The 21,714-nt window shown below is 55.4% G+C and overlaps 2 protein-coding genes across 6 annotated transcripts; one reads left to right on the top strand and one right to left on the bottom strand.

Annotated features, from left to right (window-relative positions):
- The first annotated feature begins 1,245 nt into the window (after positions 1–1,245).
- GPAT2 (glycerol-3-phosphate acyltransferase 2, mitochondrial) lies at positions 1,246–11,563 on the top strand. 4 transcript variants are annotated; one of them, XM_068564480.1, is made up of 21 exons: positions 1,246–1,302; positions 1,437–1,550; positions 2,254–2,327; positions 2,704–2,808; positions 3,043–3,171; positions 5,585–5,684; positions 6,087–6,220; positions 6,532–6,631; positions 6,732–6,944; positions 7,285–7,404; positions 7,572–7,654; positions 7,994–8,112; positions 8,770–8,840; positions 8,930–9,170; positions 9,259–9,407; positions 9,589–9,666; positions 10,186–10,317; positions 10,399–10,519; positions 10,623–10,688; positions 10,927–10,982; positions 11,329–11,563. In XM_068564480.1, exons 1-21 carry the CDS (start codon positions 1,249–1,251, stop codon positions 11,443–11,445), a joined length of 2,376 nt encoding a protein of 791 aa, XP_068420581.1. In that variant the 5' UTR covers positions 1,246–1,248; the 3' UTR covers positions 11,446–11,563. The 4 variants fall into 4 exon arrangements, with proteins under 4 accessions (XP_068420581.1, XP_068420578.1, XP_068420579.1 ...); XM_068564477.1 differs by lacking the exons at positions 10,927–10,982; positions 11,329–11,563 and having other exon boundaries at positions 1,249–1,302; positions 8,912–9,170; positions 10,186–10,307; XM_068564478.1 differs by lacking the exons at positions 10,186–10,317; positions 10,399–10,519; positions 10,927–10,982; positions 11,329–11,563 and having other exon boundaries at positions 1,249–1,302; positions 10,623–10,658.
- A 183-nt stretch (positions 11,564–11,746) lies between these two features.
- LOC137778022 (oxaloacetate tautomerase FAHD2A, mitochondrial) lies at positions 11,747–21,482 on the bottom strand. 2 transcript variants are annotated; one of them, XM_068565032.1, is made up of 8 exons: positions 21,323–21,482; positions 18,457–18,728; positions 17,030–17,246; positions 13,841–13,900; positions 13,484–13,646; positions 12,300–12,408; positions 12,100–12,187; positions 11,747–11,978 (listed from the first exon to the last, which is right to left on the bottom strand). In XM_068565032.1, exons 2-8 carry the CDS (start codon positions 18,699–18,701, stop codon positions 11,916–11,918), a joined length of 945 nt encoding a protein of 314 aa, XP_068421133.1. In that variant the 5' UTR covers positions 18,702–18,728; positions 21,323–21,482; the 3' UTR covers positions 11,747–11,915. The 2 variants fall into 2 exon arrangements, with proteins under 2 accessions (XP_068421133.1, XP_068421132.1); XM_068565031.1 differs by having other exon boundaries at positions 18,457–18,707.
- Positions 21,483–21,714: the final 232 nt, after the last annotated feature.

The raw sequence follows: 21,714 nt of genomic DNA, 5'->3' as shown, positions 1-21,714 counted from the left end.
CTGACTGGGGAGAGGAGGAGAGACCCAGAGGAACTCTGGGAGAGGAAGTTACAGTCAGTCATCTAGCATTTCCTGGGTCCCTCCTCTGGGCAGGGCGAGCCGCTGGGCGTACAGAGATGAGTCAGTTGCAGCTCTTGCCCTCAGGATACTTTCAGATGATGTGGGGAAATGAAGTCTCAGCCCTGGAGAAGGCTTCTTGCCCGGCAAGCTTGGGCTGGGGGAACCAAGGAAGAGAGGAAAAATCTAGAAGGTGATGCAGAGGCATCACGGACTTAGAGCCGTGGGCAGAATTTGGGGAAGTGGTAGGGAAGGGAGAAGGCACTCCTAGGTAGGTATGTGCCCTGTAGTGGGGTTAGGGATAACGTAAATAACTGAATCAGCCTACCCATCAGGGACGTGGTGAGAGATCAGGGTGGAAGGGTTTTTAGGGCCCAATTTCTGGCCTGGGAGGGGTTCAGTGCTGTCCTATGGAAGCTAGATGTTATATTGTGGTAGGAAGGAGGAGGCTGAGGAGATACCTAGTGGGGTCTTCTCTGGAGAGTGCTATGTAAGAGGATACCAGCTGTGGAAAAGTCTGTCTTATCCCCAGCCAGGAGACCATTCCTTGGGAACAGGTCCGTGTGGCATCTCTCTGTGTTCTGACCCCCCACCTGTCCCCCATCTAGTACCCCAGGCCCACATTGCTGTAATGATTCAGTGGATAAAGCGCTGTCTTCTGGTGCCGAGGGGAAGACCATCTGAGCAGGACCTGGTGGTCTCGTGACAATGGTCCTGTTCCTCTTTGGCAGTCTCACGCCTCCTTCCTGCCAGGCCAGCCTTGTTCCTTCCCTGTGCACAGAAAGGGTTTGAGTCTCTAGTACAGGCCCATCTGTGCCGTGAGATGGCAGGGTGGGTGTGGATGGTGAGACAAACAATCTCCTTCATGTTAGCCTGAGGGAGCCCTGATCTGAACACTCTGAGACCTTTTGAGGATAGTTGGCTCCTTGGTGGGACCAGTCGGATGTTGGGGGGGGAAAGCTTTGGTCTGAGCCAGCCCCCAGATTCCAGCCCTGGTTCTCACCACTGCCGGCCTGGGTGTTGTCTGTCTGTCCTGGGGTGGGGGGATGGGGCTCACTCCAGGAGCCCCTGGTTGTGGCCCAGATTCCAGTACCTCCTCCATCCTTCTTCCTCTCCCCAGGTCAGGTTCCTCTGGAGAGAGAGAGAGGCAGAAGTGGCTGGTTCCCAGATGTTATAGACCCCGTGGACACCATGTTGGAAGCCAGACTCCAAACCCAGCAGAGAAGCAGCCAGAATGGTCGGGAGGTAGTGTAGCCTTTCCCATTCCCAGAACACCCTCTGCCCTCCCACCTCCCGTCCTGTGCCCCTCACTCCTGGAGCCTCCCTCCCTCTGCCAAGGACTTTGAGTCCTCTCATCTCTCCCTGTGGCCCTTTTCCAGACCAGCCTGTGGTCCTCAGGTTTTGGGATGAAGCTGGAGGCTGTCACCCCATTCTTGGGGAAGTACCGCCCCTTTGTGGGTCGCTGCTGCCAGACCTGCACCCCCAAGAGCTGGGTGAGTGATGGTGGAGCCAGGCCCTACCTTGTGAAGCTTGGTTCTGGGAGCCATGGCTCCCGCGGCTTTGGGAAGCAGCTTCCTTTATGTCTCCCAACCTCAGCCCTCCCCTGCACCAGCCTCTGCTGTCTTTCACGGAATGGGCGCACTAGTATTGGTTGGTTGTTGGTCTGGGGCTGGCTCCTGGCTCCCAGGCCTGGGAGAGTTGGGTGGGGAGGTGTAAAGGGGCTTGAGAGGAGGCGTAGAGCATGGCCAGAGGGCTGGGGTCTGACTATGCCTGCATGAGTCCTGTTGTTCAGTTTTGGGGACACTGCCCACTCAGAGTCAGTGAGCACTCAGCACATGCTTGAGTGTCCGTGCCACGTGCTGGTGCTGATGGGACCCAGGGTTCTGGTGGGGATTTAGGCTACATGTTCTCTGCTGTTGATGAGAGAACTTCTCAGAGACTTTAATACACTGTTCTCCAAGAGGGTGATCCTACAGAGGATGCAGCTCTTCCATTTTGACCATGGAATCCTCTTTCCTAAGTGAGCTTCAGGATCTGGGGTCAAACATCTTTTGGGAACTGCTGTGCTATAATCCCGTCTCCTGGTAAACTCGATAGTCCGTCAGGCAAAGACCACAGAAGACAGAGCAGGGGCTTTCCTTTGCCGGTTTGCAAAGGCCCCCCCAAGGACATGCTGTCCCTGCCCCTCTTGGGCAGGAGTCCCTCTTCCACAGAAGCATAATGGATCTAGGCTTCTGCAATGTGATCCTGGTGAAGGAGGAGAACACCAGGTAGTCAGAGCTGGGGGTGGGGCAGGGTGGTGGGCAGGGCCCTTGGGTGCAGGGCTGCTGGGGCCCTGCTTTGTGGTATCATTTTCTTCCTTCCTCTGCTCCCAACCCACAGGTGGGGACAGGCAGGCTTGGAGCTTTCCTGCAGTTCCTTCTGTGAGCTTTCAGGCCCTGAACCTGTACCCTACTCGCTGGGGAGAGGGGTAGAAATAGGCCACAGACGGGCAGGTGCTTCCTCTTCCTGCTCCATGATAAGCCAAACTCAGGTGTTCCCAGTCCCTGGGGCTAGGGTGATCCCTTCCTGATGGAATGCCCTCTGTGGGCCCTCGTCAGGGGCGGGCCCTCAGAGATCTACCCCCTGCTCGGGGGCTGTGCCCAGGTTTCGGGGCTGGCTGGTTCGGAGGCTCTGCTATTTCTTGTGGTCACTGGAGCAGCACATACCCCCCTGCCAGGATGCCCCACAGAAGATCGTGGAAAGCGCTGGGTGAGGAGGCAGGGACTGGGGTCTGGCTGGAACTTCTGGGATCCTTGAAGGGATGACAAAGGCTGTAGGCAGGGCTGATTGAAAGGGCTGGTTTCTAGAGTGTTAGCTTGGTCTGGGGCCCTTCCTTAAAGATGGCGGGTGAAGACTGGAACCTGTGCCCTGGGGCTTCTGTGGGGCTGAGGGAAGTGAACTTAGGCCTGCTCCAGCCTGACACCACTGCCTCCCACACCACAGGGTTCAGAATGTCATCCCTGGGAGGGCCCCAGGAGGGGCTGGGGCAGGCCAGGTGCCCAGCCACGTGAAGAGAGAGGTACAGCGCATCTTGGGCCACATGCAGGCCCCACCCCGCCCCATTCTGATCAGGTAACTCTGTGCTGAAGGGTGCTTTGGGCTGGGGCCTCTGCCCTTGGGAGAGAGCATTGGCTGGGCTTGGGTAAAGACTAGACTCCCCTCCTGGGGAGCTGGGTGGTAAATTTACCAGTCTGAGTAAGCCCCTGATCTGGACACTGTGAGACCTTTTGAAGACAGCTGCCTTCTTAGTGGGACCAGTTGGATAAGGGGGAGGGGCTTTGATCTGAGCCAGCCCCCAGGTTCCAGCCCACGTTCTCACCACTGCTGGCCTGGTGGTGTGTATCTGTCCTGGGGGTTGGGGCTTGGGGGTCACCCCAGGAACCCCTGGTTGAGACCTAGACTCCAGTACCTCCTCTATCCTTCCACCTTTCCCCAGGTCAGGTTCCTGTGGAGAGAGACAGGAGGTGGCTGGTTCCTCCATCTTACAGGCTCTCCTCTTCCCTCCCACATTCATTCTGCTGTCACTACCTGCTCCCTCATCTGTCCTGCACAGGTGTGAGCTCCTTAGATGCAGGGCACTCTTCTGGGGAAATGGAGGGATGCTCGGGTTAGAGTGAGGAGAGATGCACACGCCTGCAAGAAGGACAGAACAAGGGCTAGGACTGAGAATACCTGCAGGGGAGGAAGGGACTTGTAAGCCAGGGACAAAAGGGGGAAAGGAGCCAGCCTTGGGGAGGTGAGGATGTGAGGAAACAGTTCTACCAGAGGGAAGAGCATGAGCTATGGCTGCGGGAAAGGGCCAGGTTTGCTCAAGTAGCTGATGTGGTCGGAAGCTGGCAAGTGAGGGAGAGAGTTGTTGGAGACAAAAGTGAGAGGTAGAAGGGACCAGATATGCAGGGCCATGCAAGAAGTTTGGATTTGACTTCCAAGTGCAGTGAAAACCAATGGAAAGGTTTTAAGCAGAAAATGACAACAAGATTAATTGAGGTCAAGAGTAGAGAACAGGTCATCTGGGGAAGCTGTTTTGTTAGTCCAGGTGAGACGTAATGATGAGGGATGGGTGTGACAGTAGAACTTAGGAAGACGGATGGAGAGACCAGTATGAAATTATCAGGACTCACTGATGGATTGGAGGGTTGCAGTGGGAGCAGTGAGGGCGGAAGGGGAAGCTGCAGGAGAGCTGGGTTTCTGGCTGAGCACCTGGTGGTGTGGTTGGAGGGGAGGGGGCAGGCTTGGGGAGGAGCGAGTTTGGCCCACAAAAGGTGTTTTGGACATAAAGAGTTTCTGATACCTGACATGCTGGTGGAGACACTGAGGCAGCTGCTTACATATATATGAGTCTGGAGCTCAGAAGAGAGGTTGGGGCCAGGAACATGTATTTGCAGAGCTTTAGCACATAGATGATGCTTCAAGCCGGGGGATGCGTGAGTCATTGAGGGAAGGAGGGCACAGGGCTGCACATGTCGGGCTCGGCTGTGTTGAAAGTGCTAAGAGGTCAACTGAGCAAGGACAGGAAGTAGAGGTTGTTGGTGACCTACGACCAGCCCTCCATGTGACAATTCTTTGGCTTTTTCGAGACTTCCAGTCCCTTGACCTGAGCACCTTTACACCAGCCATCAGCCCCCCTCCCGTCTTTCCTGCCCTCCGGGCCTCGCTTCGATTCCAGGGCTCCTTGTGACGAAAGTGCCCTTGTGAAGGAGTCACTGGGCACAACCCGGCTGCGTTTGAACCCAGCTGCCTGCCTTCTCTGCACCTAAGCAGCCAAATGTCACCAGAGAAACACACACTGGGTGGACCTGTTTCCTTTATAAGTGTGATTCTCAGAGGGGCACACTGCACTCTCCAAGGCTCCAGTCTAGACTGCTCCTTCTCTAACTTACCCTCTGTTGACCAACCGCCTCATGCTTCATGGAGAAATAGAAGCCATCAGATGAGGACATGCTGTGTGTCCCGCACATCTCCATGCTGCCTGCGTCTACGCTTCTGTCCTCATCTAAAGCCAGTCCCCACATTGGGCCTCTGGACAACCCCTCCCCAGAGATTTTGCCCCTTCAGTTATCCCCTTTCCTTCTTGTATCATTAACTCCTCCCTTTTTAGTTCACTTTTCCCAGCAGTTTGCAGAGACAAGGCCGGGTTATGCCTGGAGAGAGTCTTGGTTCTGTGGTCTCCTTTGGGGTAAATGGAGGCAGGGAGATGCTCGGAGGCTGATAGGAGGCAGCTGCGCCATGAGGTTGTGTTGGGAGATGGCAGCACTTGCCGGCGCAGGCTCTGCTGTGAGGCCCGCCTGCTAGTCCCAGCACCGCACTTAGCTTTCTCTCTCACCCAGCAGCTTCTGTGACCTCTCTGAACCTCACTTTCCTCTTCTGTAAAGTGGGGACAGTAGTAGTGCCCACTGTAGAGGAGTTCTGGCCGGCCCTCTGGGCTGCCGTGGGCTGCCTCGTGGGCCACGCCCTGCCATGCCTCAGACTGGGTGCTGCTCTCCAGGCTGTTCAGCTGGGCACTGCTGCGGATCCTGAACTGCTTCTTCCTGAACGTACAGCTGCACAAGGGCCAGATGAAGATGGTCCACAAGGCCGCCCAGGCAGTAAGGCCCACCCTCCATTGGGACGGGGATGGGATGGCGGGGACAGAGGAGCAGAGGCTAGGCCAAGCCCTGAGTCGGGACCAGCCCCATCAGCTGGTGGGAAAAATCCAGTGCTCTTTGACGACCTTCTCTTTGTGTCTCACGGTCGTGCTCCCACGAGGCTTCCTCTAACGGCTTTTCATCATGGTCTTAACAACCATTACGTCAATGCATTACCTTAAAAGCTGTTGACAGAGCTCCTCTGCTTTTGGGAGATGTGCTCAGAGGAAGAATGCTCAGCTGAACCCTCCCTCCCTCCCTCCCTCTGGGGCTGCCCTGGGTCTGGAGGCGCTAGCTTTCGGCTCCCTGCATCTTCAGGGTGGGGGGCGGATTGGCACTTCCCTTTGGCTCTCCCTGGAGCAGGGCTCGCCGCTCGTCCTCCTCTCTACCCACAAGTCACTCCTGGATGGGATCCTACTGCCCTTTGTGCTGCTCTCCCAGGGCCTGGGCGTGCTCCGTGTGGCTTGGGATCCCCGCACCTGTTCCCCAATCCTCAGGTAAAAGTCTTGTGCCCTTAGACATACAAGGGAGAGGTCCCCAGGCCGGGACAGGGGTGTGTGGGGATGTCAGGCAGTATTCTGGCAGCAGCTCCCCGGAGGCCCTCTTCCTGGCCCCTCTGCTCTCAACTTTGTGCCACCCCAGCCTCTGGGGCTCAGATGGAGGGTCAGCTGTGGGCTCTAGGGCCATGCCTGGCCTCAGAGTGTTCAGGCAGGACCCAGGCTGGCCCTGTGTGGACCAAGGCTCTCACTAGCCTCCTGCTTGGTCCCATCTCCTGAGCGCCTTCCCTCATCTGCCCTGTGCCCCACAGAGCTCTGCTGAAGAAACTTGGGGGACTTTTCCTGCCCCCCGAGGCCAGCCTCTCCCTGGACAGCTCTGAGGGGGTCCTTGCAAGGGCTGTAGTCCATGCGGTGAGTGCTGTGCCCAGTGGTTGTTTATGGGGCCAGGCCAGGGTACGGGGGCCTGTTGCCGTTCTGGCTTTGACACCTGCCTCCCCCCACCCACTTCCAGGCTGTGGAGCAGCTGCTGGTCAGCGGGCAGCCCCTGCTCATCTTCCTGGAGGAGCCCCCTGGGGCTCAGGGGCCTCGGCTGTCAGCCCTGGGTCAGACCTGGCTAGGACTGGTGGTGCAGGTGGTCCAGGTGGGCGTCGTCCCAGATGCTATGCTGGTGCCAGTGGCCATCACCTACGACCTGGTTCCAGATGCACCCCGTGACACATACCACGTGAGACCCTCCTGCCCTGGGTACCCAAGTGGACACCGTCTCCAGAGAGGAGGCACAATATTGTGTCTGTGGCTGAGTTCCCCTCAGGGCTTGGCTAAGGGGGGAGTGCAAAGGAATTTCAGCCCTACGGTCGTTATCCTGTGGCACCTGCTAAGGCTGTTACAGTCATCCTCTCATTTCATACTCAAAAGACCTTGCTAGGGAGGGATTTCTCCTGTTCCACAGGTGAGAAAATGAGCTTGGAGAGGTCATGGTCATATACCAGTTTGGGCCCAAGATGAATTTGAGCAGAAAGCGTGCCCCAGGCAAGCCGGCTCCCCTAGCCCCTTTCTCCCTGCAGGCCTCGGCCCCACTGGGGCTGTGGACCGGAGCTCTGGCTGTCCTGCGGAGCCTGCGAGGCTGGGGCTGCAGCCGCCGAGCCTGCGTCCGTGTGCATCTGGCCCAGCCCTTCTCCCTGCACGTATGGACCCCATTGGGCAAGGCTGGGAGTACCTGGGGTCTGTCTAGGGCTTCTGGCGGCCTGGCCCTCAAGGCCACTTCAGGGATAGCATTACCTACTTCAGATGGGCTGTATGCAGGTGTCCTGGTGGGCCAGGGCAGACCACCTAAGAGCCTTGTCCTGGGCAGGAATACATCATCAACGCCAGAAGCTGCTGGGGCAGCAGGCAGACCCTGGAGCAGCTGCTGCAGCCCATCGTGCTGGGCCAGTGGTAAGGGCAGAGGAAGATGAGGGTCTCAGGGGCAAGGCAGGCAGCTCTTAGGCCCTGGCTTGTGAGCTGGCACCCTCTCCTCCCAGAACCACAAACACATCACCAGCTCCAGCCTTCCCCCACCAAATAACTTTGGGTCATCTCAGACCATGCCAGGCACCCCTCCTTTCCTGTAAGTTGAGTGCGGGTTACAGCACACAGGCCTGGAAAGGACTAGGGTTACACAAGCCACCTCTTTCGGGGATGGGAAACACCGTCACCTTTGAGAAAGCTCTGAGCTCCCCCATGATTGTTTTTAGGTTTGGTCCCTTCATCTTGTGATCTGTGTCTCTATCCCAGTACCGTCGTCCCCGACACTGAGAAGGAGCAGGAGTGGACCCCAGTAACTGGGCCCCTTCTGGCCCTCAAGGAAGAGGACCAGCTGTTGGTCAGGAGGCTGAGCCGTCACGTCCTGAATGGTGAGGGGAACCTCGGTCTGGCCTTTGAGGGAGGCTCCTGAACACTGTTCTCAGAGTTGGCCAGTCGTCAGGGCCCTCCTTTCCAGGTGGGTTTCTGTACCTGCCCCCTCTTGCATGGCCCACTTGGGACATGTGAAGAAGAGTGGAACACCTTCCCCTGCCCCTGAGGAGGGGGTCAGTCAGGGAGAACGTGATTGGGGCCACTAAGTGAGAGCACACAGGCGGCCGCCCAGCCCGGCCTCAGGCGCATCACTCCACTCTCTTGAGGTGACATTAGCTGAACTGAACAATGTATGTAAGGGGCGTAACACAGTGCTTGGCACAGAGGGGGCTCTTAACAGCACTGTTATCACCATCTTCTCAAATGTCCCTTCTGTGGCAGAGACTGGGGGTTGGTGGGTAGTAGACCTGCAAGAGGCAGGGAAGGTCCCTGAGCTCCCAGCCTGGCTCTCAGCATGTATTTGATACATGCCACTTCTCCACTGGGGAGGGTGGCACCCGAAGACCAAGCCTTCCCAGGGGTGGAGTCGTATGGGGGTGTGTACGTGGCTGCTGCCGGGGAGGTGTGTGCTTGACTGGGAAGGCTTGCCTGGTGACGGAGGGCCCGGGCTGCCGGGCCTCCGCCCCTGAGCGGCATCCCCGCACCCCTGGCCCCAGCCAGCACGGCGAGCTCGGCGGTGATGAGCACGGCCATCATGGCAACGCTGCTGCTGTTCAAGCACCAGAAGGTAGGGCACGGCGGGGTGGGGGCCTGGGGGAGGAGGCGTGGCCCTCCACTGAGCCCCTCACTGCCCACCAGGGCGTGTGCCTGTCGCAGCTCCTGGGGGAGTTCTCCTGGCTGACAGAGGAGACGCTGCTGCGTGGCTTTGACGTGGGCTTCTCAGGGCAGCTGCAGTGCCTGGTGCAGCACGCGCTGAGCCTGCTGCGGCCGCACGTGGCCCTGCTGCGCGTCCAGCAGGGGGACTTGCTGGTGGTTCTGCGGCCCGGCCCAGGCCTCACGCACCTGGCACGCCTGAGCTCCGAGCTGCTGCCCGCCTTCCTGAGCGAGGCCGTGGGTGGTGAGTCCCTAGGGCCTGGGATGGGTGGGATGTGTGTAGGGGTGAGGGGAATGGCTTCCTTCCTCACGTCTGGCCCCTCCTCCCCCAGCCTGTGCCGTGCGGGCGCTGCTGGCAGGCAGGGTGCCGCCTGAGGGACCCTGGGAGCTGCAGGGCATCGAGCTGCTGAGCCAGAACCAGCTGTACCACCAGATCCTGCTGCTGATGCACTTGCTGCCGCAGGACCTGCTGCTGCTGCAGGTCAGGCCTCTCCCACCAGCCCAGCTCGGTCCTGGGCCTCCCCTTCTTGGCTGTAGGAGGGGGCCCACGCTTGCCCGAACCCTGACCCTAAGATGTCCTGCGGCAGTAGGTCTGGTCTCTGTCTCTGGCCGGGCCCCTGCCTGGCTCTCCTGAGGCCACATGGATGCCTCTTTCTCCCCAGCCCTGCCAGTCTTCCTACTGCTACTGTCAGGAGGTGCTGGACCGCCTCATCCAGTGTGGGCTCCTAGTTGCCGAGGAGGTAGGAAGGGCAGCTGGAGACAAAGCCCCTGCCTGGGTCTGGCCTCCTTCAGCCTCCCCCGGAGTGACAGCGGCCCGGGCTCCTCCTCTGGCATGTGTGTGTGTGTGTGGCGGGGGGGGTGTGCGTGCGTACAGCCCCTGGCCTAGCAGAGAGAGAAGCCTGGTCCCTGCCTCGCCACTCTCCGCCCTGGGACTTGTCAGACCGCATCTGCCCTGGGCCCGTGTGTAGCTATAGTGACAGGATTGGACAAATGCACCTGAGGGTTTCTGCATAAGCCCCGCCCTCCACCTTTCTTGTCCACACGGGCTGTGGCCCTTGAGGGTGGGTGCTCACTTCCTCTCACCCCGCAAGTTGGCTCCACAGCTGTGATGGTCAGGTGTGGCCTGGGGCATCCTCCTGGGCTCCCCAGGTCTGCGTGTGCTGGTTTCACCTCCCTGGCTGGCCATGCGCCCGGTCTGGGGACCTTGGGGCTGAACCTTGGCCAGCCTGACAGGGACCAATGGCTCCCACGGCCCTCAGACCCCAGGCTCCCGGCCAGCCTGCGACACCGGGCGGCAGCGTTTGAGCGCGAAACTGCTGTGGAAACCAAGTGGGGACTTTACCGACAGTGACAGCGACGACTTCGAGGAGGCTGAGGGCCGGTACTTCAGGGTGCGCTGGGAGAAGCCATCAGGGGAGGGGGCCGTAGGGAGGCAGTGGGAGCTGCCCTCACCCTGGCCTGTCCCCCTCCAGCTCAGCCAGCAGTCCCGCTGCCCTGACTTCTTCCTCTTCCTCTGCCGCCTGCTCAGCCCGCTGCTCAAGGCTTTTGCGCAGGCTGCCACCTTCCTCCACCAGGGCCAGCTGCCAGACACTGGTGAGGCCCGCGCGACCGTGGCCGTCCTGAGGAGAGGCTGAGCGCTCAGGGTGGGAGCCCTGCCTGCGTGGGGCCCCAGGCCTCAGACCTCTCTCTCCCACAGAGTCGGGCTACGCAGAGCAGCTGTTCCGGTTCTTAGAGGCCACGGCCCAGGAGGAAGGGTTCTTCGGTGAGTGAGTCCCGAGCAGCCAGCCCAGGCCCTGGGAGGCGGGGAAGTTTTGCTGGTGGCTGCCGCCCCCTAGTGGGCAGCGAAAGCCCAACTCCAGGAAGGCCGGCTGAGGAGTCCAGAGAGGGCCTTTGGGTCCAGCTTGAGCCCTAATCTTCGGTTGTCCCTTCCTTAGACAAGAGCAGGAGAGGAGCTGGGCCCTGGGGCTCCCTTCCGTAGCCTTCACTTCTCTTTCCTCCAGAGTGTGTGGACCCAAATCTCGCCATCAGTGCCGTCTGGACCTTCAGAGACCTGGGGGTGAGAGGGGCCGGTCTCTCCGCCCTCCTGTCCCCCTGCCTCCCACTCCCATACTCTGAAAGAGCTGCTCAGGGGAGCCTAGCTGTACCCACCCTGGGATTTACCCAGGGTCTCCCACGAATAGGTGTGGTGACAGTAGTTGGAGAAGGTAGGACAGTTTTCCTGCCCCTCTCAGTCTCCCAAACCCCTGGCTCATTCTGCTCCCGGGTGGGGCCCTGGGGGTGTTTTGAGAGGCAGCGTTTGCCCTCAAACACTGAGGCTTAAGGGGCCACAGGTCTCACTGCAGTTTTCCAGGGGAGGGGCCCAGCCCTGTGGTGAGCGCTCAGAGCCCTTCTCTGTGGCCCAGGTGCTGCAGCAGACGCCCAGCCCTGCAGGCCCCATGCTCCACCTGTCCCGCCCCTTTGCCAGCCGGGACAATCAGGAAAAGCTGGAACAGTTCATCCGGCAGTTCATCTGTGGCTAGAACTACGAGGAGGAGCCGGTGTTGAGACCTCTCAGCCCCAGAACACAACTGCCCTGGAGCCAGAAGGCTGGACTGGGAGGGGCTGCAAACCCTGAGCTGGACTATAAAATCTTTGAGGTCTGACCGTCCCTTGCCATCTCTTGCTCTCTGCATCTTTCGGTGTGATAAACGAGAGGCCTGGATGAGCCCTCTTTTCCCAAGCTCAGCAGTGTCTGTCTTTTTGGTGTGATTGTGTGTATTTGCTCTTTCCTTCCCCACTGTGTGAGAATGCCCTATCTCTCTCACTCCTTGAAACAAATCCTAAAGGAAACCAAAAAGAAGTTTATTGAGGAGGAGAGCACCATCTCCTCCCCATCTACCTGGAAGGGGAGCTACTCAGAGGGGCTGGCACTGGGCCTCTCCCCGTGCTGGGCTCAGTGGGAATGGATGCCCCCACCTCGTCGTAAGTCTGCGGCCCGCGGTAGAGGCCGTCACACCACCTTGTTGACGATGACACCTAGTTCTTCGATCTCACACTGGACTTCGTCGCCCTTCTGCAACAGAGTGGGCCGTGAGGCTGTCAGTCCTTTGGTGTGGCACATACACAGGCCTGGATTTCTCAAGTCTGAGCCCACCCTGCCAGGCCTTCTTCCTTTCCTCATTTAGCCAACCTACCTTGAGAAAGACAGGAGGTTTTCTGAATACACCAACACCTGGGGGGGTCCCAGTCAGGATGACGTCCCCTGGGAAAAGAGTGACGAACCTAGGGCAAAAGGGCCAGGTGAGACCAGGGGCCGAGGTGGCTACAGCCTGCCATGGAGCGCTCGGTTTAGCCTCCAGGTGGGTGTTTGGGGGCAGGGCTCCACCCCACTTACTGGGAGACCCAGGCTATTAGCTCTTCTGTCTTAAACACCATCTGGTTGGTGTTGCTACTCTGGACCACCTCCCCGTTCACTCGGCAGCAGATCTTTAAGTTGTGTGGATCTGAAATGCAAAAACAACACTTTGGGGTTCTCCCTTCTTTCCCTCAAACCCCTCCCAATAATCAGCTGGAAAATGAAAGCACAGGGAGGCCTTGTGACTCGCCAGGTGAGAGGGCTGTCTGCTGGGCTCCCTGTGCTTGCTCCTGGCGCTCCCTGCCCTGGGACTGTGTGTGGACACTGGCCTCCGCAGGCCTCCCTGTATCCACCACAGAGCAGAGTGCCTGCCAGTGGTCCCTTGGGTGGGTTTAGGAGGGGATGTTCCAGACTCTCAAGGGGGAGAGAAAAATGGCTGTTTCTGCCTTAAGAAACAGATGTCTACCCACAGCAGAGGCTGACTTGGCATCTATAAAGCAACAGGGTAACAGCACAAGCAGGAGTAGTGAAGACTCCCGCACCTGAAGGCTTACCTGTAATACTGTCCCGAGTAGACAGTACTTTTAACTTTTCGGTGTTTTATACATTCACAAACACCCCCCGCCCCCCCAGGGATCACCATTTAACTTCTCTGATGACTGACTGCACGGGGTGGCGTGAGGCTGAACTGCATGGACACGGCCCTGCCCAGATGGCTGTGCTCTGCCCTCTTAAGCACCGTCTCTCTTCCTGGCTCTCACAGGACCTCACCCAGCCACTGTGTAGGCAGGCAGCAGCAGCTACAAGCAGCAAGGGCACGGTGAAGGTGCAGGGGGCTCTGGAACAGCCGTTCTCTGTGATGCTCAAAGGCCAGCTCTGCTTCTTTCCAACTTCAAGACTCTCCCAGATGGTGGCAGCTGGAGGAAGCCTGACCCACCCATCCTGAGAGCACTGTGCTTCATCATTCACTTCATGAATGCAGATTCACCACCTCTGCAACTGTGGCTCTCCATGGGGTGAGGGGACAGGGTGAGGCCCACTGGAGAGCTCATGGCCCACGTTGAGAGATTTGCTCTAATATAAGCAACCAACGAAAGGGCAGCTGGGGATAGGGGGCCCACGTGGAGCCAAACCCCTCACTCCCATTTCCTGGAAAGCTGCTTTCTCTTCACTGATGTATCTAAGAGCAAGAGGAGTCACCAAGTAGGCTGTCAGAGACCTACCTGCTACACTGTCCTTGGTCACCAAGGCAGGGCCCAGGGGGCAGAAGGTGTCAAAGGTTTTTCCCAGCAGCCACTGCTTTCCATTGCGTCTCATTTGCCAGTCACGAGCACTCACGTCATGTGCCACAGTGAAGCCAGCCACATGGGCCATGGCATCTGTGGCCTATGGGGGGCAGGGGGTTTGGCCAGATTGGAGGTTAAATCATGACACCAACCCCTGTAACAAAGGATCTCAAAGCCTTGGTCCCATGTTAGTGGCCAGAGGTGGTGGATGAGAGGCAAGGCAGGGTCAGGAGCAGGTAGATGCCAACCACCTCCCAATGCCGGGGACAGACGGCACTGCCCTTCCCACCTCACCTTGATGTGCTTGCCCTTCTTTCCAACGACCACGGCCAGCTCCACCTCCCAGTCCACCTCCTGCAGAGCAGGAAACGAGCAGTGAGCTGCCTGCTCTGGGCCCCGCTCCTCTGCCGAGGGGCTACACACCGCCTCAGGGCCAGGGCCTCTTAACGGTGGGGTTGGCTACTGGCCCCCATCTGTAAGACCTCGAGCCAGAGTGGAGTGAACAGCAGGGGAGGTATCACGTGCAGACCCATCAACTGGGCAGTGGCAGGCAGCACCCCGAGAGGCAGGCAGAGCTCTCCGAGCGGCTGCAGAAGAGCAGCGTTTGTCCGGGTAGGGAGTTTAAGAGTCACTCTTGATACTTCCAGAAAAGGATGAATACCAGGTAACATCAGCTAACCCTACTGTGTGCCAGGCACTACTCTAAATGCTCTAACGCACTAACTCAAATAATAACGAGAAAAAGATCAACATGCCAAAATAAATGTGGGCCAAAGGCTTGAATAAGCAATTCACAAAAAGGAATACATATACATGGCCACAAAAAGGAAAACATGCTCGGCCCTTTCCGTAAACCACAAAGTGCCCTATAAAATAGATAACAATTTAGCCTTTCAAACTGACTGCTCTTTCTAACAGTAACAACCAGAAACACAAAAAAGAGCTGGGTTCCTTGGGGAAATGGCTAATTCCAAGTCTGAGACAGAGAGTACAAGATGAGCCTGTAATAGCTTGGCCATAGCAAGGAAGTACTCAGAAAGTGATATAGATGGGGGCCATCTTGAAGGCCCTCACTGGCCAAATTGAGACCTTTTGAGTATCAAAAAGAATGTAAATGATAGACTATGACATATTGAATAAAACTAAAAATCAGGAATTTACAGTGATACTAAAGGGACATGGGTTAAAAAAAGAAAAAAAAAAAAAAAAAAAAAGGAGGGAAGCAGTGTTTCTTCAGAGTACCAGCTAATGAAAGTAGACAGACAGAAAAAATCACCTTTTTCTAACCCTTACTGCAATAATGGATTCAGGTAAGGATGACCAGATGATCCCTGGATGAAAAATTGTGAGGCAATAAGATAGTCACATGGTTTCAATGTCTACCCTGCAGATTGTTTACTAATTACCACAGTGAAATGTACCTTTACAATGGAGAGGTCACATGAGCATCAAGTAAACTAAGGGATCAAACTTCAGGGCCCAACAAGAGTCTCCCAGTGGGATGCAATACAAGTACACACCTGTTGCTACAGACTGAATGTTTGTGTCCCACCCCCCCACCCCCCAATTCATATACTGAAACCTAACCCCCAAGGTGATGGTATTAGGAGGTGAGACCTTTGAGAGGTGATTAGGTCATGAAGGCAGAGCCTCCATGAAGAGGATCAGTGCCCTTATAAAAAGAGATCCCAGAGAGCTCCCTTCTACCACGTGAGGACATAGTGAACAGACAGTCGTCTATGGACCAGGAAGTGGGCCCTCACCAGGCACCAAATCTGTTGGCACCTTGATCTTGGACTTCCTTGACTCCAAAACTGTGAGAATTAAATGCCTTGTGTATAAGCCATCCATTCTGTGGTATTTTGTAATAGCAGCCTGAACAGGTTAAGACACCTGTGTAGAACTTGACAAAAATGTTTAACCTGAATCTAATCATGAGGAACCAACCAGACAAATCCAGAGTGTGAGACATGCTATGAGACAACTTGCCTGGTTTCTTCAAAAAGCGTCATTAAAGATAAAAAAGGGCAGGGGGAAAAATTGCTTGAGATCAGGGGCCGGCAAGCTATGGCCCACAGACCAAATCATTGCTTGTTTGCTGTCTGTTACTGTAGACAAAATTTTCCTGGAACACAGCCATATTCATTCATTCACGTACCAGCTATGCAGCTTTCATACTTCACAATGGCGTAGCTGAACTGTTGCAAAAGACACTATTTGGCACTCAAAGCCTAATACTTACTAACTGGCCCTTTGAGAAAAAGTCTGTGGATCCCTGTTCTAGATAAAAGGCACTAAAGAGACATAACCAAATACAATGTATGACCTTGACTGATCTTGGACCAAAACCAGAAAACAAAACAGGACCCAAATTAAAAGTCATCTTTGGGGGCAATTGGGAATATTCCCAATTGGACTGCATATTAGATATTACTCATGTTAACTTTCTTAGTTGTGATAATGGTATTATGGTCATGTAGGACCATTGTCCTTATTCTTAGGAGATGCATGTTGAAGTTTCTATGAGTGAACTGTCTTAATGTCTATAACTTACTTTCAAAGGTTCTTCCCACTCCCCCTCCAAAAAAAGTGTGTGTGTGCCTGTGGGACACGAGGGAAGGAGAGGAAGAGGGACAGGGGGAGGAAGAGGAAAAGCAAATACAGCAGAATGTTAACAGTGAATCCAGGGGAAGAGTCTGTGGGTAGTCACTGTACTTCTTTTCAACTTTCCTGTAATTTCCAAAATATTCCTAAACTAAAAATTTGAAAGTATTAGTAAGGGTACATACACTACTGGTAGACATATAAATTGCTTTTGCAACTTTTCTTAAGGTCACTTTGGCTGATTTTTGAAACCCTGCCTACACTCTGACAAAGACATTCAAATTCTAAGAGTTTATTCAAAGGAAATAATCACACATTCATGGATGTGCAAAGTCTTTTCCATAAGGAGGTTCACTGCAACACTATTTTAAAAAGCTAAAAACTGGAAACAACCTATCTAGCAATATGAGGACTACTGAATAAATTATGGCCACTGATACAATAGAAAACTAAGCAGTAACCTAAAAAATGTCAGGGGAGAATATTTAATGGCATGAAAAATGTTCTTGCTGGAGACGTTAAGTAAATGGTAGGCATATGTACAGTATAAATAGAAACAGGAACAGAAAAACACTGGGAAGATATACAGCAAAACATAAATGTTGCAAGCCCTGGGCAGTGGGAACATGGGTGACTTTTCTTTATGTTTATCTGTATTTTATTAATTTTCTATAATGCAAGTATATTACTTTTGTAATCAGGAAAAGATATAAATTAACTTCTCCCCCCCTCACCCCCGAGAGCAGTCTTATTACTGTATAATCCCCTGGAGTTTCTGTTTAATGCACTACTGAGCAACAGGTGGTTCCTTTAGGCTGGAGGCTGAGCACCTGTGTGATGGGCCCCAGCGACTCGGGGGGACAGTGGGGAGGCACCAACCTGGCTCTCGGGAGGGAGGACGACCTCGTCGTAGGGCCCCACGATGGAGCTGGCAAACTTGCTGAAGATGATGGGCTCCTTGGGCACGGGCACGTTCTGCTCTTTGCAGTGGTCCACGTAGTTCATGCCCACGCACACCACCTTGTCTGGCCGTGTAACTGGGGCCAGGAATGTCACTTCTGACCGTGGAAGGACTGGCAACTGGGCAGCCAGGGCTCTGCAGAGACCAGAGCAGGAGAGAGGGGCACTCTGGGGAGATCCTGCAGCAGCTACAAGTTTTTAAAATGTATTTCCTAGATCAACCATCGGAGTCAGCAGGAAAATCAAGCGCAGTTACTGTCCTTTGACATCAGAGCGCTGTTTGTATTTATCCAGTGTTGATTTCCTCTCCCCCATTAGGTGATACATGCCCATGTAAGAGAATTCAGAAGGAGCAAATGGGAATAACGGAAAGGTCTCTCTTCTACACCTTCTCCTAGTCACCCTGCTCTAGCCCTGGAGAAAACCACTGTGTCCTACGTAGCTCTTCACAGCCACTCTTTGCATACTCTTCTCCCATCTTTTTTTATGCAAATGATAGCACAATTATATATACCTTTTAAAAATATATATATTTTAGAGATCTCACCATAACAGTATACAGCTTCCTCATTTTCGTATGGCTGCATATTACTGCACAGTAGAGATACACCCAATTCTCTAATGAGGGACACAGAAGTAGTTTCTCATCTTGCGAGAATATGAAAGTAGGGGGAAAATACTGTTACCAACACTGTATGTTGTCAAACATCTGTATTTTTTGTCAGTTAAATAGGTGAAAATGACACCTCAAAGTGGTTTTTTGTTTTTGGGTTTTTTTTGCCACACCACGCGGCATGCGGGCTCTTAGTTCCCGACCAGGGACCAAACCCTCGCCCCCTGCAGTGGAAGCGCGGAGTCTTAACCACCGGACCACTAGGGAAGTCCCCTCAAAGCGGTTTTTAATTTACTGTTCATCAACACCTTCAGACCAGATTCCACAGGACTCCTGGCTTCAGGGAGGCCCCAGCTAACCTAGCCCAAACCCAAGAACCATCTTTAAGAACCTCCTGCAGTCCTCTCTCCTAATGAGCTTCCCAAGATGCTTCTTAGGAACCCAGGTTCCAGCCCCTCAGGCAAGCAGGAACTTAGTGCCCCAGGGAAGGCAGTGTGACAAAGTAGAATTCTGGCTCCACCACCAAGTGTGTGGCCTTGGGATAGTCAATCATCCTCCCTGGGCCTCGGTTTCCCCCTCTGTAAACTGAGGATGTTGTCATAAAAAGATTTCTAAGGCTCTTCACTAAGAGAACAGGTGAGAAACGAAGGCTGGGTTGCAAAAGAGGAGGCGGGTGGGAGGAGGGAGGGGGAACGGGGTAGCTGCGGCAGGGCACTGCTGCCTGCTGATTTACCTCTTTGCCACTGAGAGAGCGGCCTCTCCCTGCCCCAGGAACTCTATCATCGTCTTGGGCAGTGTGGGGTCAAAGGCGCTGAGGTTGATGACACCTCCACCATTCCCTGACTCCAGGCCCAGATGAGGTCCCGTCAGGTGGGGTGCCCGGAACTGCACCAATCTCATGTCTCTGGAGGGTTGAAAGGGCCAATGCTGAGCCTGCAGCAGAGCCGTGAGCCACCTTCTTCTACCAGAGACCAGCATCGGAGCCTATGGAGAAAAAAGTGGGTCCTAGGGGACGGAGAGAGTCCGAAACCATCACTGGGGTTCCCAAAGCTCCTCAAGCTGCAGCCCAAGTCCTTTTGCCCCATGAGCCATTCTTGGCTCACCACATGGGAAGTGGTCCAGGTTTTAACTTATTTCACGTGTTTCAAATGAAACATTTCTAGCGAAGCAACTACTTCACGCCAGCCACTGAGCTAGGTCCCAGGGATTCCAGCCTTCTGTCAACCAGTGCTTTCTGAAAGCTTAGGCTGTAGCTGGCACCACTGGGGCACCGGGCAAACAATGTAGGTCAGACACACTCAGCCATGCCATCCTACCTACAGGGGAGACTGATGTTAACAACGGATGCCGTTAAGTAGGATTCTGCAATTGGGACTGCTGCTGTGTAGATCAAGGGCCCTGTCTTTGTCTAGTTTCTTGAGGAAGTGTGGGCTGGGCTAAGGTGAGCAGGGCTAGGAATCAGTTAAGAGTGGGGCCCAGCATGAGCAAGAGATCACAGGTGAAACTGGCTTCACAGCTGCCACAGGTAGTTTTTTAAATGCCAATTTGATCCTGTTACCCTCCTACTTAAAATGCTTTCCACTGCTCACATGACCGAGCCAGAACCCCTTCCAGGCTGTCGCAGCCTTTTAGGAGCAGCCCCCGCTTGCCTCTCCAGGCAGTAATTATTTAGTGGCTCCTGTGCTGGAGTACAGGCTGCCCTAGGAAAGAGGCTGCAGACAGAGGGCAGGGTCTACACCTGACAGGCATCACAGGGCTGTCTCCCCTCTGGGTTCTGGGGCCACAGCTGTCTCTTTCACTGCTGAGTCCATAGTGCCTTGCACTGTGCCTGCCACACAGAAAGCTCTCAGCTACTCTCTGTTCAATGATCAAATGCCAGAAGCAGGGGCTTGACTTTTCACTACTTGGGAAAGCTTGGTGATTGTCAGGCTCAGGAGGGGTGGCTGTGCCTTCGCTCCTCAAATCACTTAGAAAGTATCAACAAGGCTCAGGTCCCATTTTGAGTTCTAGGCTCCACGCCAAGACAAACCCCATTCTCTTCTTTTGTTTCTGAGTCTGGCCCCCACCCCAACAGTCCCTCCTCTTCATGGTTCCTTGCCTTTAAAAGTAGCCCTTTAGGGATTCCCTGGTGGCGCAGCGGTTAAGAATCCGCCTGCCAATGCAGGGGACACGGGTTCGAGTCCTGGTCCGGGAAGGTCCCACATGCCGCGGAGCAACTAAGCCTGTGCGCCACAACTGCTGAGCCTGCGCTCTAGGGCCTGCGGGCCACAACTACTTGAGCCCACGTGCCACAACTACTGAAGCCCGCGTGCCTAGAGCCTGTGCTCCGCAACAAGAGAAGCCACCGCAACGAGAAGCCCCCGCTTGCCACAACTAGAGAAAGCCAGGGTGCAGCAACGAAGACCCAACGCAGCCAAAAATAAATAAATAAAATAAAAAATAAAAGTAATCCTTTATGCTCAAGCACGTGGAGGTCATCCCAGACTCCTGGTTCTCTGATGATTCCATCTGCCTCGTTCAGTTAAACACTCATTAGATCCAGGTCACTGATCTGATCGCTGTGCTGGCCGATGAGTTTAACCAGAAAACCAGGAGTTTTGAACCTCCCACCCTCCTGTCTTACACAAGCACCAACCATGCCACTGTCAGGGGCTGTTCAAGCTAAAGTGTATGCACTCATATACTCCACACACTAAGATTATTATCCCACTGCATGCCAGGTCTTACTTTGTTTTACCTACAATGGCTGATTTAATTCTCTTGACCACTGTGGACGGTAGGGACTGTTGGTCCCATTTCACAGATGAAAAAACTAAGGCTCGAAGAGGTTAAGGGATTTGCCCAAGTTCCCAAGGACAGGAAAGAACTGGGACTTGAATCCAAGTCCAGGTGACACTTAAGTTCTTGGTTTGGGCTAAAGTGTCCTAGGGATTTGGGGAGTTGGACACTTTAGCCCAGAGGTGGTGGTGAGAAGTAGGACCCTCCAACAGGAAATCTTCTGGAGGCCCAGCGACACCCTGCATGCCCTGAAAACTTGATCTCCTGCTGGCTACTGCCTCAGGGATAAGGCTGGTCACCTGCTCTCCCAGAGAACCGCAGGCCCCACTGCCCTTCCCACATGTCAGGTCCTTGCAGGTTCTCATTCCGCCCTCTAGCAATCCCCTCAGGCTGAGCGCCTCATTTTACAGAAGGGGCACTAAGGCTGAAGGAGGTGAAGTCACCTGCCGAGGTACCTGAAAGTGGCCCCGCTGCTCCTGCGGGAACCACTGTGCCGCAGAGCCTGAGCTCAACCCAACTCTGGAAAAGGGTCCCTAAGCAAAGAGGCAGGGACATTGAGCGGCAAAGGCGCAGGCGAGACAAAGGTTTGCACCTGGGACCGCGTCCCACCATCCACTCGCCTGGGCCCCTGTGCCAGTCCCCCACTTTCCCTGTATGCCCAGCTCCGTCCCCTGCACTCGGTGGGCGCCCAAGAGGGCCCGCCCGCCCAGTCCGTGTGGTCGGAGCGGCCGGGCACCAGAGTCCAGTCCTGCCCTCAGCGGGAGGCCCGGAGGAAAGCTGAGGCCCGGTGCACCCCGCCGTCTGGCCTAAACCTAACCTACCTGGCGCCCTGTGCTGTCGGGATAAGACTCGTGGGCCCGAGGCCAAGGTCACCGGGCGCCTGAGCGCAGGTACAACGCCCCAGAGACCGCAACCAGCCAGAACTTCTAACGATGCGGCGGGGGACGCCGCGCGGCTCCTGTAAATAAGGCGTCAGCAGAGGCGGGCGCTCCCTGGTGACGTCACGGGACAACGGCCAATAGCAGGGTGTCTAGTTCGGTGCCGGAAGCCAAGTTGCCGAGGGGGTGGGCCCAGCGCCCGAGGGTGGGTAGTCTCTCTCGCGTTCCAGTAGGCCTGTGGGTGCCGACCTGACGCCGGCGAAGCCAGGCGGATACCCCGGACGCCACATGCTCGAAGGCACTCGCTCTCGGGGCGGCGTGCGCTTGCATGAACC

This window comes from Eschrichtius robustus, chromosome 15 (genome assembly GCF_028021215.1).
Source record: "Eschrichtius robustus isolate mEscRob2 chromosome 15, mEscRob2.pri, whole genome shotgun sequence".
Classification (NCBI taxonomy): domain Eukaryota; kingdom Metazoa; phylum Chordata; class Mammalia; order Artiodactyla; family Eschrichtiidae; genus Eschrichtius; species Eschrichtius robustus.
The sequence above is the reverse complement of the archived record's forward strand: the minus strand, read 5'-3'. Positions and strand labels throughout refer to the sequence as shown.